The sequence below is a fragment of the Sinocyclocheilus rhinocerous genome, unplaced genomic scaffold (assembly GCF_001515625.1).
Source record: "Sinocyclocheilus rhinocerous isolate Xijiao unplaced genomic scaffold, SAMN03320098_v1.1 scaffold449, whole genome shotgun sequence".
NCBI classification, from domain to species: domain Eukaryota; kingdom Metazoa; phylum Chordata; class Actinopteri; order Cypriniformes; family Cyprinidae; genus Sinocyclocheilus; species Sinocyclocheilus rhinocerous.
Window position 1 is genome coordinate 209,315 of NW_015652285.1, and position 16,727 is coordinate 226,041.

General features: G+C 37.1%; 2 protein-coding genes and 1 long non-coding RNA gene across 4 annotated transcripts in view; 1 reads left to right on the top strand and 2 right to left on the bottom strand.

Moving 5' to 3' along the window:
* Positions 1-1,398, bottom strand: part of LOC107714370 (small membrane A-kinase anchor protein-like) — a 5,262-nt gene extending 3,864 nt beyond the window's left edge. Inside the window, exon 1 of one of the 2 annotated variants that reach the window (XM_016520193.1) lies at positions 1,099-1,398. The gene's annotated coding sequence lies outside the window, so the exon portion shown is untranslated. Of the gene's footprint in view, positions 1-986 lie in introns of both variants that reach the window. The other variant, XM_016520192.1, reaches the window with a different exon arrangement.
* A 3,153-nt stretch (positions 1,399-4,551) lies between these two features.
* On the top strand, positions 4,552-8,042 carry LOC107714368 (growth/differentiation factor 8-like). The gene is made up of 3 exons (XM_016520191.1): positions 4,552-5,000; positions 5,702-6,072; positions 6,734-8,042. Exons 1-3 carry the CDS (start codon positions 4,625-4,627, stop codon positions 7,112-7,114), a joined length of 1,128 nt encoding a protein of 375 aa, XP_016375677.1. The 5' UTR covers positions 4,552-4,624; the 3' UTR covers positions 7,115-8,042.
* Positions 8,043-8,242: 200 nt separating this feature from the next.
* On the bottom strand, positions 8,243-12,970 carry LOC107714372 (uncharacterized). The gene is made up of 3 exons (XR_001636976.1): positions 12,555-12,970; positions 11,845-11,886; positions 8,243-8,615 (listed from the first exon to the last, which is right to left on the bottom strand). It is a non-coding gene; the product is annotated as an uncharacterized LOC107714372 (long non-coding RNA).
* Positions 12,971-16,727: the final 3,757 nt, after the last annotated feature.

Sequence of the window (16,727 nt, forward strand, 5' to 3'; positions counted from 1 at the left end):
ATGAAATGTAGTGAAGTAAAAAGTACGATCTTATGCTTTGGAATGTAGTGAAGTAAAAGTATAAGTTACTCAAAATAAAACGACTCCAGTAAAGTACAGATACTTGAAAAATGTACTTAAGTACAGTAACGAAGTAAAGCTACTCCGTTACTGTCCACCGTCAGTGACATCAGTTCATTTGGTTCACACTAAAATGCTCTTCCATCAATTCTCGGCTCACTACGAATCGGATTCAGTGTGTCTTGGTGTTTTGGACTGGAGAACCGCTCGGATTGATTCAGTTCGATCTTCGAACGCATTGTTCAGATCGAGATTGTGAACGGGTTCAACCTGGTTCAGCCTAATCGTTCAAATGATCCGACTCAAAAGAACGATTCGTTCACGATTCGGGCGTCGCTATTACAATATTTGTCTCTCGTGCTGCCTCATGAAACGCTGCTCTTGAGGACAGCTAATCCTAACTAGTAGACTTCTCCTTACAACGAATGCCGGTGGTTCACTACTTTTGCTGCACAGATACCAACATCGATAATGTCTCATTTAAGAATACGAATGTGTTGATTGTGTGGATTCTAAATCTACAAGCTCTTTTGGGCGCGAAAACAGTTAATATTTTTAACAATAATATTATTACTCTCGGCTATAAATTCTCTTAGCCTGATACGCGACCCCGTTGTAGGCTATACACAGCAGCCAAAGACAACCGACAGTCACTGTCTGGAAATCTGAAGTGATCAACAGTTTTAATAACATTTTATTACATCCTGGTTGCAATGCAGTGTTATAGCCAGGGAGAACGAGATTAAAATTCCAGTTCTGCCGTTTTTTCCGAGTAAATTCCATGGTCGTATTTGTGTCAAGAAACCCTCAAGGTCAATGCAAATGTTTTTCCTGGTTTTATAAAATGCACGATGATCTTATAGGCTATATATATATATAATATTAAAATTGCCGATTCCAGTGATATAATCAGTGTGGGTACATACCAATTCGGACTGCAGGCTGTGAGCGTCAATATTATGGATATTAAAATAGAAGAAATCATTAAATCCAAATCGGTTATTTAAAATGAAAACTGGCATAAATCCACAGTATTACCAGACCGACGCTTCCTCTTCTATACCAGTCTTGGTTACTCCACAGGAGAATGAGAAAGCATGTTGATGAACATGCTCTTGTAGGGTAAGTCGGGTCAGAATTCAGCATGTGCGTCCGGAGTCCACATATAATGATGATAACGTTTCAGTTTCATTCCAATGACAGGACAGCGAAGCAGCACAACAGCGCATGAATCCGTGTTGCTTTTGCACTTCTCTCTGTCCATTCAATCATGGCCATCTATCTATATGACTGAATGTGCAGCTGGGAAATTCTTCCTGTTTCTGTTCACGGGCACACTTAGTTTATGCTATCCTTGCCTAAATATGTGTTTGTAAACTGGGTAAAATCGGTTACTGCAACACACGCAGACACAGGTTGCGCCTCAGTGTGTTTTTAAACACAATTTCGCCACCTAGTGGAATGACTGTTTTCACTAATACTATAGATTAGATCAATATTTCTAACGGAGGGGTTCCAAAACTTTTTCATGATAGGCCACTCTAGAGATGTATAATCTATTTCCTATCAGAAACTTTTTTTAGTAAAATATGAGAAAATAAACTCATTTGTTTTCTTGTCATACAGCATATACAGAGAGAGAATATTTCTGTCACCAGAGCTGGGTAGTAAGATTACATGTATTCTGGATTACATAATCAGATTCCAAAAATTAAGTACTTGAAATTTGATTAAAATACATAAATTACAATCAGACTACATTTTTTATTGATTACATGATTACATATTACTCGCACAATAGCAATAAATTATTCATAATTGATTGATTCTCCTATACAGAGAGAGAATATTTCTGTCACCAGAGCTGGGTAGTAACTGATTGCATGTATTCTGGATTACATAATCAGATTCCAAAAATTAAGTACTTGAAATTTGATTAAAATACATAAATTACAATCAGACTACATTTTTTATTGATTACATGATTACATATTACTCGCACAATAGCAATAAATTATTCATAATTGATTGATTCTCCCTAATTCCTTATATCTTTTAAATGCTCCTTTCTAAAATAGCCTACCACTTATATACATTCAGAAAGTCTTCCAGTTTTCTGGACCTTCACACAAAGACCAGTTACTGGTCAGATGGCTGTAATTATACACAGAAAACTGAGAGGGCCACACAGCATTTGACCACTGGATTTACCGAAATCGTTTTCATTTTAATAAGTGTGTTCTCAACATTTCAACATTGCATCAACTACTGATGAACACATTAATATTTATTTGAATTATCACTCAGTAGGTTATTTAACCATGTATTCTACCGTAAATTTTACGGAATTTTTTTACAGTGTAGGTATTCACAAACTTTTTTTTTGTCAGCCGAATCTCTTTCACATTTATTTGAAGTCCCCCCTGAGATTTTAAGGTAATAAGTTAATAATTAAGTAACACATTTGCATGTTCACGGTTCTCTGACATTGGTAAATGGTCACATGATATGCAGGTAAACAAATAATTTAATTTTTTTTAGTAAGTGTTTTATTTTAATTGTTATTTTAAAATGATTTATTGCAATTTTCCATTTCTATGATTTCATTATTAGCTTTTCATTAAACTTGTGAACCTCCTGCAGTTCCTTCACAAGCTCCAGTTTGGGAAACCTTGACGTAATGTAATGTTTAGTGCACTTTATTATGTTAACAAGAAAAAATGTATTTTTTTCTTTTTCTTTGCATTTTTATATCAATATGGTACATTATTCTCCTGTTTAAATCAATATGATAAACTAGTTAGGTCAAAAGTCATCTAAAACTAATCAAAAATTAGTCTGATTATATTACCTAAAATGTGTAATGTAACGAATTAGGTTCCTAACTACATTTTTTTTGTCATGTAATTTGGAATCAGTAACGGATTACAATTTTCAAGTAATCTACCCAGCTCTGTCTGTCACACAAGTGTGATTCAATAGTTAATTCCGTGAAGGTTTCGTCACACTGGTAAATTGAGTTTGAGTCTGTAGTGTATGCTTACCAAAAAATGTTAATTGAATTTGAAAAATTATATTTTTCCATGACCCACGGTAAAAACCACAGTTAAAACAGAATTTACGAAGACACTTGTAAATCGCGTTCCTTGCGTAGTAACTATAGCAACAGGTTCCATTCTTACATGCAGTAGGCTTACTGTCATTAAGATTTTATTACAAATTTACATTTCATAAGTATACCACAATCCAATAACCGATTTTAGGAAGCGAGTTATACAATACATTAAATAACATCAAACAAACAAGCACGATAATTTCAGACTAGATCATTTTATATCACGTTAGGTATTATCCTAAATCCATTGGAACTTAATAAAGAAAGATTTCAGCATAGTCATTACGTTTTGAATCTTCGATTCTTCCTTTTTTTATATTCACATTATTAGACTGAACCGAAGATATAAGTGATCCCTGTCATCAGCTCATTAGCACAAAATGTTCCCAGACTCCAAGCAGAGTCTTGTATGGCCTTGAAAGTGTTCATTTTGCAATAATGACCGGATGACTGCAAATTATCCTGCTTATTATCCGGCTCCTTGCCAAATAAATAAATGGACATGAAATATTGATTTGAGGTTAAATTATGTTATTATGTAAGAAGGAAAACTGCGGAGTAGTGCAAGTAAAATCGGTTGCCATGTACCACAGCTGGCCAATCAGAATCAAGTCATGACTTATTATTTTGTGTATATTTTTCTTTATTATTTTCCGCGTTTACTATCTTTATATGTATCATTTTAACTAATAACTGTGCAAAAAAACTACAGATATTTGAGAAAAGGGAGGTCCGGGACATACCTCACCTGCGTTACACAAGTTATTCCACAAGATGGCGCTTACGTGTCTTACCCACGGGTCTAAAAAATGAAGAAGCTGCAGCTATGAGGGAGTGTTGAACAAATAAGATGAATTGTGATTTTTCGATATCTTACGTTTAAAACTTTACATATGTAGTGAAATTAAATTCCGTTGCATTGACAGAATCTACAAGAATATTATCCAAACATTTGCCTTGACCTTTTCAAATACTATACCACATAAAAATAGGACATAGGGAAAATTATGTATGAATGTACTGTTAAGATAACAACAAATATTCTGTTGATTATGATTTCATATGCATAAATGTCACATGTAGCCTTTACATTATGGGTCAGATGCGTTTGGATAGTGAGTAGCCTAGATGCACGCACTGAAATGTTATAATAATTATGCGTATTTTTCATATACATGTGCATAATTTGTATTCAAGTTCGGCTGATTCCTCCACGACTCCTCTAAGATGTCATGCCTCTTTAAGAACTGCGAAAGAAGTCCAGCTCTGTCCATTAGGTTTATTGTTGCCAGCTCAGCCAATCATTGAATCCTACGACACAATAGAGTGGCCAAAGTTGCAGTATAAAAAGCCTTGCCGAATTTAAGCATGACATCTACTTGTCCGGTGTGTGGTGAGGTTCATTTCCATAGCAAATCAGATCAAACATCCTTTAGCACGCTTTGGAACATGCATTTTACACAGGTTTTAATTTCTCTAAGTGCATTAATTGCATGTGGTTCAGTGGGTCATGGAGATATAACGGCGCATCAGCAGCCTTCCACAGCCACGGAGGAAAGCGAGCAGTGTTCCACATGTGAGTTCAGACAACACAGCAAGCTGATGAGACTGCATGCCATCAAGTCCCAAATTCTTAGCAAACTCCGACTCAAACAGGCTCCAAACATCAGCCGGGACGTGGTCGAGCAGCTGTTACCCAAAGCACCGCCTTTGCAACAACTTCTGGATCAGTACGATGTTCTGGGGGATGACAGTAAGGATGGAGCTGTGGAAGAGGACGATGAACATGCCACCACAGAGACCATTATGACCATGGCCACAGAGCGTAAGGATCGTATATTTCAAAGATTCATTCAAGTAGATGTATCCTCTTAACAATGGACAAAAAATAGGGTAGATAGGCTACTTGGAGAGACCCTTTACGCAGTCTTTACGTCCAAGCCATTTGCACTCACAAGACGGCTATTGTGCATTAAATGCACAGTTCATGCAAAAATAATTCTCGTTTACTGATTTTTTTAAAGGCTTTGTGTTGCTCCTTTATCAGTCTTTCTAAACCGATTTTACGCACGCTGAACATGGAAGCGCAGAAAAGCGCACCAGCGTCGGTCAGAAGGAAATGGTTTCACCTTTACCACACGTGACATTTACAAACTGTAGTTGAAACTGGGTCATATCTCAGGCATTATTTTTTAGGTAAAAATAAAAAAATAGCCGATCCATTAGTTTTTAAATATAGTATAAATGTTTCCTTCCGCAATGCCGTATAAGGTCTTTTTTTAATGTAAATGACTACATATATCTGAACTATATATATAGTCAATCACAGAACTGTATATATAGTCAATCACATTTTTACATTTAACTGTCTGCTGTATGTCTGTAATGCATTGTATTTTGTGGGCGTAGTCAACATTTTTTAATTTAAATCAGTGCGCCACATCATAAACTGCTTTAATGATAAAACCTGTAGATATAATCATGAATACAGTCCGTATAATCGCTCTTTCTCTTTTTTTTTTTCAGCTGACCCCATCGTTCAAGTAGATCGGAAACCGAAGTGTTGTTTTTTCTTCTTCAGTTCGAAGATTCAAGCGAACCGGATCGTAAGAGCGCAGCTGTGGGTTCATCTGAGACCGGCGGAAGAAGCGACCACCGTCTTCTTACAGATATCACGGCTGACGCCCGTTACGGACGGAGGAAGGCACATACGAATACGATCCTTGAAGATCGATGTGAACGCAGGAGCGACGTCTTGGCAGAGTATAGATGTAAAACAGGTCCTGGCGGTGTGGTTAAGACAACCGGAGACCAACTGGGGCATTGAGATAAACGCGTTTGACGCGAAGGGAAACGACTTGGCCGTCACCTCAGTTGAGGCTGGAGAGGATGGACTGGTGAGTTGAGCTGTTGTGGTTACCAAAAATGCGTTTTTCGTAAAATATAACCGCTTTTAGACAGAGCTTTGCCAACAGTAATTGTTGTGAATGGCACTATTGAGAAATTATTTACATGGTTTAGTTATGCAATACTTTGTTTAAAATAAATAATATTTTTAGTGAATTAATCTGGATCTGAATCTAAAGTTACTTTCGCCATGTCTAACAAGAAACGAACTAAATAAAAAATGTGAACCCTCATGAAACTTAAGCTTAAATTAAAACTTGTGGTACTCAATTGTACTTTACACAAATTAATTTTTTTTTTTTTAAGTTAGTTTTTCTATTTGTTTTAGTATTTTTTATTTAATATAAATATCATAAAAAAGTGTGGCAAAAAAAATGTATTACATTTATGTCTGTATATTGGTTCTGCTGATATCAGAAATGATCTCATGATTTGCTGGGGGCCGTAACTGCAATAAGAATTGAAGAAATCGTTAATGGCATCATTTAGCGATGATAATCATTAAGTGGAATTGGAACCAGAATCATTAGCATTCATTAATGGTTGGACAAAGCTACTTCATGGTCAGACCAGGAGTTGGCAAGTGCCGTCAGACAGGAAAGCACCAACAGTAAACTGAAACACTGGCTCTTTGGTTTCTTTCACACCCAGCTCCCCTTCATGGAGGTGAAAATTTCCGAGGGCCCAAAGCGAATCCGGAGGGACTCTGGATTGGACTGCGACGAGAATTCGTCAGAGTCTCGATGCTGCAGGTACCCTCTCACTGTGGACTTCGAGGACTTCGGCTGGGACTGGATTATTGCTCCAAAACGCTATAAGGCAAATTACTGTTCAGGAGAATGCGACTTCATGCACCTGCAGAAATATCCCCACACCCATCTGGTAAACAAGGCCAATCCACGAGGCACCGCCGGGCCCTGCTGCACCCCCACCAAGATGTCTCCCATCAACATGCTTTACTTCAACGGCAAAGAGCAGATCATCTACGGCAAGATCCCCTCAATGGTAGTAGACCGCTGTGGCTGCTCATGAACCAGTGCCCAGACAGGACTCGATCCGTCTCATAGACCCGGACATCTGATCACACCATCCACCATCCATTATCAGTGCTTTCCGCAAGACACTGTGCAATAGAAGGACGCTCACTTACTCTCTGGGCACTGCTTTATTTGACTATGTTTTTTGTCATCTTCCTCTAAATCAGTATCTCTGCTACAGGAGTCCAATGTTACATGGATGTACTAAAGGAATGCCATACTGGCTGGACTTGGGAATGGACACTATTGAAATACATGACATTCTCTGCTTTATTTCATGTTTTCACCTTGTCAGAATACTCTCATTAGGATACGCAGACAACATTGTATTATGCAACCACGCCAAAATACAATCATTTAGATCTTTGCTGTAACAGCTGTAACCGGTAAGCTTATTTAAGAAGGGTATCCAAGAGAAACAGAGAGGGACTCTTGAACATTGAACAGAGCTTGAATACAGTTATCTGACGCAAACTTCCACATACACTGCAATAAACACACCGATCGAATTGTTAATCGTAGCTTTTGTCCACTACTCATCTGTCGAACAGCCCTACACACTTGAAGTATTATTGAGATCGTTATTAGGGGACAGAAGGACTTGAAGCAGAGGCGCTGTGAATGCAGTCTACACATTGAAATGTGTTCGAGACAGAGATATCAGAACTGTAAGATTGAATGTTAATATCACGCTAACACTCTTGTCTTCAAACCACACAGTTTGCACTAAGGCAGACCAATAGAAAGAATTGGTTGCTAAAAATGTTGTAAAAACTGATTTTGATATGTTTGCTAATTGTATTGTATACTTGCCATTGTTTCCATTAACAGTTGCCTTTTTTAACCACGGTTAGTACATGTATATGAACACGAAATAGCAAAAAAGTGTACAATATAAACCTATGTATCTGTTCAAACAAATAAAGGTGCTTGCTTTATATGTTTAACTCTATTATTTCAAATTGTTCAGAAAAAGGGTTAAAACTGCACTGAGTTTTAAATATTTGAAAACAAGCAGTTCTGTACTTGAATGATTTTGTTCAAGTAATCAAAATCATTTGATAAAATGTTTTTATTGTCAAACTGATCCATATTGGATGTGATCAGAGAGTTAAAAGGGGAAGTCGTTCCACCTCATGTCTTTTTCTAAGCAAAGGTGAATGCAGGGTACAGTCCAAACTGTGTTAAGAGGTTCCTTTTGGGTTGAATTTACTATCATTTGACCTTTTCATTTGTTTTTCCCATAATGGCAGCGAGCTGTGGTGTTACATAAGTCCAAATTAACAAATCTCCCCTCGGAATAGTTCAGTGTGAGCATGCAGTAGAGTTTTCTAAAAGGACTTGTGCAGAAATGTTTTGACAGCACGGCTAATTAGACCAAGGCTTATTGGAGCCCTCACTTCCGTCCAGAAGAGGGCGAACTCAGCACTGCCGAGATCTGCTTCCTTTCCTGCTGTGAGTTGGACAGATGCCATGGAAACCAGGTGGGAACTGCTCTGAAATGAACAGAGGGTTGTGGGAGATTAAAAGTCCCTGAGCAATAACATTTCTTTCCACATTTGGGTTGAGATAATGTGCCGTGGATTCAGGATCATTTGCCACATACAATTAAACTTGGGTTCTGAAAAGCCCAAACACCTCACATGAACGCGCTTGAAACTATCGATAAGCGTTTTAACATCTGAATGCGCACCGATAATCAGGTGCATCCCTTCGTAATTCATCCTGTTGTACATGCAGGAGCGTTCGTGCTATGAATCACGCTCAGAAGAATGACTGATTTGTTTTCTTGTGCATCTGACTTGCAGCACCGTCCTTTGTGCCAGGTAATGGCAAGTGTATGATAAACAGGAACAGTAATGGTTTCCCCAAGTTGTTATATCTGTCACACGGGAAACGTTTTCCTTGTCTCCGTAGCTTGACGGGTGCCAGCACATTCCCAGGTTGACAGGAGAGGAAGTGACTGTGAGAAAATGGGAAGGCAGAGTGGCTCCTTGAGGGACAGGAGACTCCGGGGGGAAACACATAACTCATCTCAGTCACCAGGATTCCCCATATCCACATGAGCTGCAGGGGAGCCGGGTAGAGCTGCATGTGCTTGGACAAGAGGGAAGCACCATGTACAAAGGGGAAGAGGGGAAGAGGGACAGCTGCCAGGTGTGGTCAAACATCTGCATCTTCACACTAACGTGCAGTCTCTGGAACAGCTGGATAAACACTTGCTTTTGAGTGTTGAGTTAAAGGTACACACTGCCATGAGGTATCAGGTCGAATATTGATGGCGAGGTTGCAGAAAGGTGACAGATGATACATGTTGTGCTATTGACATCTCACCTGGTCTGCTGCTGCAGTAAACATGAGCTGTACTATTACCTGTCTGCCAAAAAACAATCAAATTATGTCAATTTTTCATCTTAAAGGGGTCATATGATGCGATTTCAATTTTTCCTTTCTCTTTGGAGTGTTACAAGCTCTTGGTGCATAAAGAAGATCTGTAAATTTGCAAAGACTAAAGTCTCAAATCCAAAGAGATATTCTTTATACAGAGCTTTGTAAAAATCGTCACGTTTCAGAAAGGCGGAGCATAGAGGAGAAACAATAATGTACAGTATGTGGAAAATAATGTGTTTTTTTAACCTTAAACCGCATAAACACATTGCATTACACCAAATACACAAAATAATGTTCTTTTTAGCAGCATCATATGACCCCTTTAAGTTGACAGATGCCATTCAGGTTTTGAACAAGAGACCATTGTGAATTGTAAGTTTATTTGCTCTAAAGATTCAAAGTGCAATTGCTTATAAATATGGACAAATTAAAATGGTTTTTTTATTTGTTTGTTTGTTTTATATTTTTTTAAAAATTATGCTGGCCCAGTAGAATTATATATGCCCTGCTGATATTATGTGTCATCACCCCAAAAAATAATAAATAATAATATCAAAATAATAATTCAAGTTTGGGGTAATTTTTTTTTTAAGAAATTAATGTTTTTATGCATCAAGGATGCATTAAATTTATCAAAAGTGACAGTAAAGATATTTATAATGTTACAAAATATTTTATTTCAAATAAATACTGTTCTTTTGAAAAAAAATCAAATCAGCACATGATTTCTGAAGGCTCATTTGACACTGACGACTGGAGTAATGGCTGCTGAAATAAATTATATTTTAAAATATATTCAAACAGATTTGTTTTAAATTTTTTACTCTTTTTGATCAAATAAATGCAGCCTTGTTGAGCACAAGAGACAAAAATTTTGAAAGGTACTGTAATTTGGCTGGAAAGTCAAAGCATGCAATGATCATTTAAAGAAGCATTAAAACTGATGCATCTTGCAATTTTGACAAACCCTCTTCTACACCTACTTTCCCATGGTAACATATTTAAACCAGTTGAATTTGCATCATCAGTCTTCAATAGACTACATCACAGAAAACCAAATGTTTAGATCTGAAAAAAAAACATGCATATGATCATTAAATATAATACTCAGTGACAATTAATTTCGTCAACTGGCCCCAAAACTCTCTGACTTCTCACAGAGCCAAGCTTATTGTTGAGCTCTGCACTGATCTTTTCTAATTCAGTCAACAATCAGTTCCACTCAACAGGCACAATCTAAAGTACCTTTAATTTAATGATTAATCTAACATTTTGCAATGCAGTAATCACCTCAGTTTCCAAGGGAGGTGCGATTCAGTTACACTGAACTTGTGCTCTCATCTGAAGAAAGCAATGAAAAGCAATAAAAGACATGAGCCTCGGGCAGATAGGTGCAGATGTGCAGCCACTGACGGCTGGTTGTCAGCACCCCTGATGGATTTATCCAGCGCATCCACACTGGGCCCTGCCTTCAACACCACTTGTTTTTTCACTTAGCTGAGAAATCGACATCCATCTCTCCCAAAACTCTATTGACCCTTGTGGAATCAACATTTGATTAATTACATCGTAAAGCTATCGGACATCGAGGACGGGAATGTGTCCTGTTTTAGCAATGTGTAACTCAAAATCACATTTGGGCTGGAATGAGTCATTCAGCAAGTTTTGTCCATAAGTCTAAGTTCATTTACAAGGCACCCTAATGACTGAAGTGGAAAAGGTCTGTGGCAGTAAACCATAGGCCCCCAGGAGACCAATGACTGACAGTGATGGAGGATAGATGTTCCTCTGAGGAGACTGCGAGATGTCTGGATCATTTGGAAAAATGGAAACATGTCCCCTCCTGTCATCACAACGCCTGTCAGACAGCTGGATGTGCAGGAATCTGAGGTGTCTTGTCATATGGAGAAGCAGTTTTGCTTTGTTTTGCAATCAAGGCAATAATGTTTGTATCAAAAAATGTTCAAATAAAATGTTGCCCATTGAAAAATCGTCTGTAATTTCTTATACAAGATTGTACTAGATCTATATATCTATCTTCCTGTCTATGTCTATCTATCTATCTATCTATCTATCTATATCATTTTATCTGTCTGTCCATCTATCTGTTTCATCTGATTTCTATCTATTAGTGTCATTATACATGTCAATCAATTATTGTTCATATAACAAAAAATCGTCTGTAATTTCATAACTATCTACTATCTATTTGTTCCATCTGATTTTATGCAGGAGGATTTCTATCAATCTCACAGTCAACCCTAACAATCATCCAGAAATCCTTAGAAACTGACCAGCAGCAAGCTAGCAACCACTTAGTAAGCATGAGCCTACCTTGTTCTTGTGGATTCTTCACAACCTTTTTGACAGTTACATCTGCAAGACACATAACAGTGTGTCTGAATTTAAACTGTTGATAACACCAACTACATAAAGTTCAGATACTGAATAAGCAGAGGTAACCCCCATTCCCCCACATAGCATAAATCCAACACTTATAAAGTCTCTAAGGACAACATGAAAACCACAGTAGGTCATTATACAGTGGATGCTGCCAAGTATCACAAGCCTCATAGTGAGAGCATTAAGGTGGACAGTATGCAATCCACCAATTAAGGCAGCAGCAAGACTGCACATTTAAAAGAGTGGTAACCATATGGAGACATGCTTAAAGGGGTCATATGATGTTGCTAAAAAGAACATTATTTTGTGTATTTGGTGTAATGAATGAATGTGTTTATGCGGTTTAAGGTTCAAAAAACACATTATTTTCCACATACTGTACATTGCTTCCACCAGTGCCAGCTGCTCGCTCTTTAATTAATTAATGCCATTTGATGGCTAATTGTATACATTATGAATTTACAGCACATTTTGCTGATTTGCACTTTGATTGTATGAGAAACATTTGGTTGAAAGGATAAAAATGGCATCTGAATGAACAGTTAAAAGCTGTAAAAAAAAAAATTATGACTGTCAATTTAACAGTAATATTGTGGGATTAGTAATATATAAAAAATAACACAGAAAGGGGATTTTCCTACCATTGAAGCAATTCAAGCTATGGCCATTAGCTAGTCCGCAATCAGAGCAGCTCCAGCTGCTAGTACAGGCAACCTGTCTGGTGTGCAAATTATTTTAGTCTTGTAGCGAACCTGCCTCAAACGTCAACTTTCTTGAAGACTTTTTTACGAGAAAAAAACACGTTTCTTGTGATGTACAAATCAATAAAAACGTGGTAAAAATAACAGTACTTCAAGCTCGTGGATGTAACAACTCAAATGAGAGCTAGCGGGCAATTGTTGTTATGGTTACGTCCTCACACATATACAACTTTCTTGAAGACGTTGTAACCGTTTATTATGATGTACAAATCTAGAAAAACCTGAAAAAATTGAACGTACTTAAGAGTTGTCGATGTAACGACTGAAACCGAGAGCGAGCGAGCATATGTTACCGTTACGTCCTCACGCATATATGTATACGTGGGCACGTACTTGTTTGTGTGGTTCTTGTGTACAACTTTCTTGAAAACGTTGTATGGGAAAAACACTTATTGTGATGTATAAATCTACAAAAACGTGATAAAAATGACAGCACTTGTTGTTTGTCGATGTAATGATTGAAACCGACAGCGAGCGTGCAACTGTTGCAATGGTCACGTCCTCACGCATACCTGACGTGCGCACTCGTTTTTGCATTCAAAAAACACAGTTCAAAACCGCTTCTCGAAATCTTGAAGCTAATCGGACGCTGAAAAAAAAAGGAGAATCCAATGCAGCGCTTAAAGAGGCCATTCATAAATTCACAACTACAAGTGTGTTAAAAAGTGCTTGACCACAGATATAAAAACAATATTTAAGATTTTTAAATGTAAGAATGTATATATATTTATAGCTATACTTACAGACAGTATATATTTGTATTTTATTATTGATTTTATAACAGTGGTTAAACATTAATTAATCGTGATTAATCATATATATATATATATATATATAGCCGATAGATAGATATTCAATTGCAATTATTTGCTTAATATGCATAAAATGTAGTTAATTCAATATTTTATTGAGGAACAGCACAGAACTGTTCTTTTAATTTATGATTTCTATTGAGAAATAAGCATGTATTTAAATATTCACTTATGGCTAATGCCCACTTAAAAAAATGTTCTAGCTAATATGACGTTATATTATGCCGCTACAGTCTCCAAGACATTTGCTTTAGCAGAAACATAGCCTTTTTCCAGACTCAAAATTTTGTTGGCTTGCATTTCCATGTTAAGTTAATGACTTAATGATAAAGCTGGGCCGGTGCAGATTTCACTGCACCCAGGAGCTTCAAAATCCAATAAAATGTTATTCGTTCCCCAATATTTGACAAAAAAGCATAATTGCCCTGCATGTACACTTATAAAAAAGACTAGACTAAAATAATAAAGTAAAATAAAATAAAATGTTTTGTATATACCAGTTGGCATGCTACAGCACTCTAATGAGCTCACATGTGCTGAACCTGAGTGCAGAGCCCACGTGGCAGTGAATCTGATCATGCAAAGCACTGCAACTCGATAGCACGTCTTATGATAATATTGTATTTAACATAGGGAAAGGTCAAACCACAGCACACGTTTTAGTTTTCACGGCCCTGTGCTGCGACTTCAGCACTCGCTCTTGCATAGCCACAGGGTGCAAATTCTAAAAGCAGGGGAGAGGTGAGGCAGCACTCAGGGGCCTCATTTCTCACTGACCCTTGTTTGAGACTTGCATTAAAGCTGGGAATATGTGTGCCTGCTCTCTCGAAACAGCCAGGATGGTAGATTGAATTGGTGATATATGCTTTGGATATGAATATCAGTCTGATCAAGAGCATGTGAACACTCAGTTAAAAAGGTCATGCTTGATTCATTTTACCAGCTGTTATTGGTTTTAGGCCAAAAATCAGTTTCCTTCAGAATACAGATGCAACAGGTTTGCATACTGCACTGTGGTGTGAAAAACCGAGCCTGTCGGATAACATGGGTTATTTTGATGGTGTTGCCCAATGCTCCCTGTTTGTGCCCCTATCTGGCTTTGCGTACAGTAACTTTGCACGTTAATCAGGTCCAAAATGAAACGACACATGCTACGTGCATCTACTCCGAGCTATTTTTAGTTCAGTGATGAGGATTGAGAAAGGCCAGAGAAATGAACCCAGCACCACACCCACCTGTTTTGATTTAACAAACGGAAACATGGAGTAGTGCATGACTGAGCAAAATTTGCTGAGACAATGTGTAGGCCACAAAAAATAACGTCATGCTTAAAAACTTGTGCTCACTCAGCATGCATTGGTCAATTGCAAAGGGGCCTATAATACCTGAAAAATAATAATAATAATAATAAAAATCTATCAATTAGCAGAAAATCTTCAATATAGCATATAATATACCATATTTAATTTTTTATTATTTTATAAAATTCAAAACCTTTTTCTAGAATCCTATTTCTGGGTTTAAATGAAAAAATCCCAGATGTTTTGGGTCCAGTTTAACCTTAACTGTTTCAAAAGGCTTTTAAGAGCTTAAATGACAATAAAGACTAACATGTTTTCACAGCAGTTATATTTAACACGGAGCACATGTTTCTTGAGTCCCTGAGTTAAGCAGTGCAAGGTAATTGCTTTACAGCAGCTGATTGGCAAAATTATGGCTGCATGAGGACATGCATCAGAGTAATTTAGCTCTGCATTAGAGGCTGAACTTAATAGCTCCGTTAATTACGTCTAATATTTCCAGGCTCCTAAAACCAACCACTTGGCGCCACCGTTAATGCTGGACGAGAATCACTGAGAAACCAATGCAGTGACACTGTGGACCCCAAAGGGACTGCAAGCATCAGGTGGGATATTCTGAATGAATATGATGGCTTTGTGAGCTGTTAACTGCTGCAACCACATTGAGTCAGTGAGTTGGACTCAAGAACCAGATCAATCGGATTAAGGATTCAATCATTCAGACTTAATCAAATGGATCAACCAATTCATTCAAAAAAGATTTGACTCAAAAACAGAAAGATTCATCAAACTTTTCATCCTTTCATGTTTTCAAATTTCAGTGAATAATTACTTAATCCTGTTCCTCACAATACTTTATGGTGCATCTTTAAGCTTGAAAGCACCAGTTCACCTCCTTAAGTTTCTTCAGATGTGTTGTTTTTTTTTACTAGAGACACTACCATTCATTTTTTATTATTATTATTATTAAAATATTTTTTTTATGTTTTTGAAAGAAGTTTCTTGTGTTCACCAAGGCTGCATTTCAATTTCTTATGTTGACCATGGTTGCATCACATACAAAAATACAGTTAAAAATATTATGAAATATTATAATTTTAAAGAACTGTTTTCTATTTTATTATACTTTAAAATAACCATGATGCATTTGTTCATGATTCTTTGATGAATAGAAAGTTGAAAAGAACAGCATTTATTTGAAAGAGAAATCTTTTGTAATATTAAGTCTTTACTGTCACTTTTGATCCACACCCTGCTTAATAAAGGTATTAATTTCTTTAAAAACTAAAAATTAAGACTAAAAATTGTGGACTCATGTCCTCTATAGAGGACGAAAATGAATTACTGGGTCCCCAGAGGTTAAAATGCAGTTCGTGGAACTGATCAAACACTGAAAAACCACAAACCATATGGCTACAGGGGAGCAACTGTTAAAACTTCACAGCATCTGAGCCTTATTTTCAGCTGGTAATTGGAGGTCCCTGACTGTGACTGCACACTTTTCGGCAAACCCCAGAGCCCATCTCTTTTGGCTTTATGGGTCCCTAGCACCGACTTTCATGATCAGCATTTAAGGTGCTGATTTTTGGGGGACAGTGAATTTACAACCACACTGCATTCAATTTTGTGGTTCACTGGCATCTGCTGTGGGGTCAGTAGTTCTGGCTTGTTTTCTTTTCTAATCAGAAGTCAACAAGGCAAACTTTTAAAGCCGAGCACTTGTCCTTTCCTTCATTAACAGTAATGCCTAATTTTCCCACAATAAATTAAGACAGAAAAGAAAATACATTAATTAACATCATTGAAAAGTGGTTTCAAAATCTTAATGTGTCTTAATCTTTACCCTCATAAAATCGTTCATAAAAAGTAACATTACTCATGACCCATCACTGTCATTTCTGGACTGAAGTAGCTATTTAATGCATTATAATTACGGCTAT

Coding starts and splice junctions, on each gene's coding strand:
- LOC107714368 (XM_016520191.1), top strand. CDS start 4,625: ATGCATTTTACACAGGTTTTAATTTCTCTAAGTGCATTAATTGCATGT. Junction 5,001..5,701: donor TATGACCATGGCCACAGAGC/GTAAGGATCGTA, acceptor TTTTTTTTTCAG/CTGACCCCATCGTTCAAGTA. Junction 6,073..6,733: donor AGGCTGGAGAGGATGGACTG/GTGAGTTGAGCT, acceptor TTTCACACCCAG/CTCCCCTTCATGGAGGTGAA.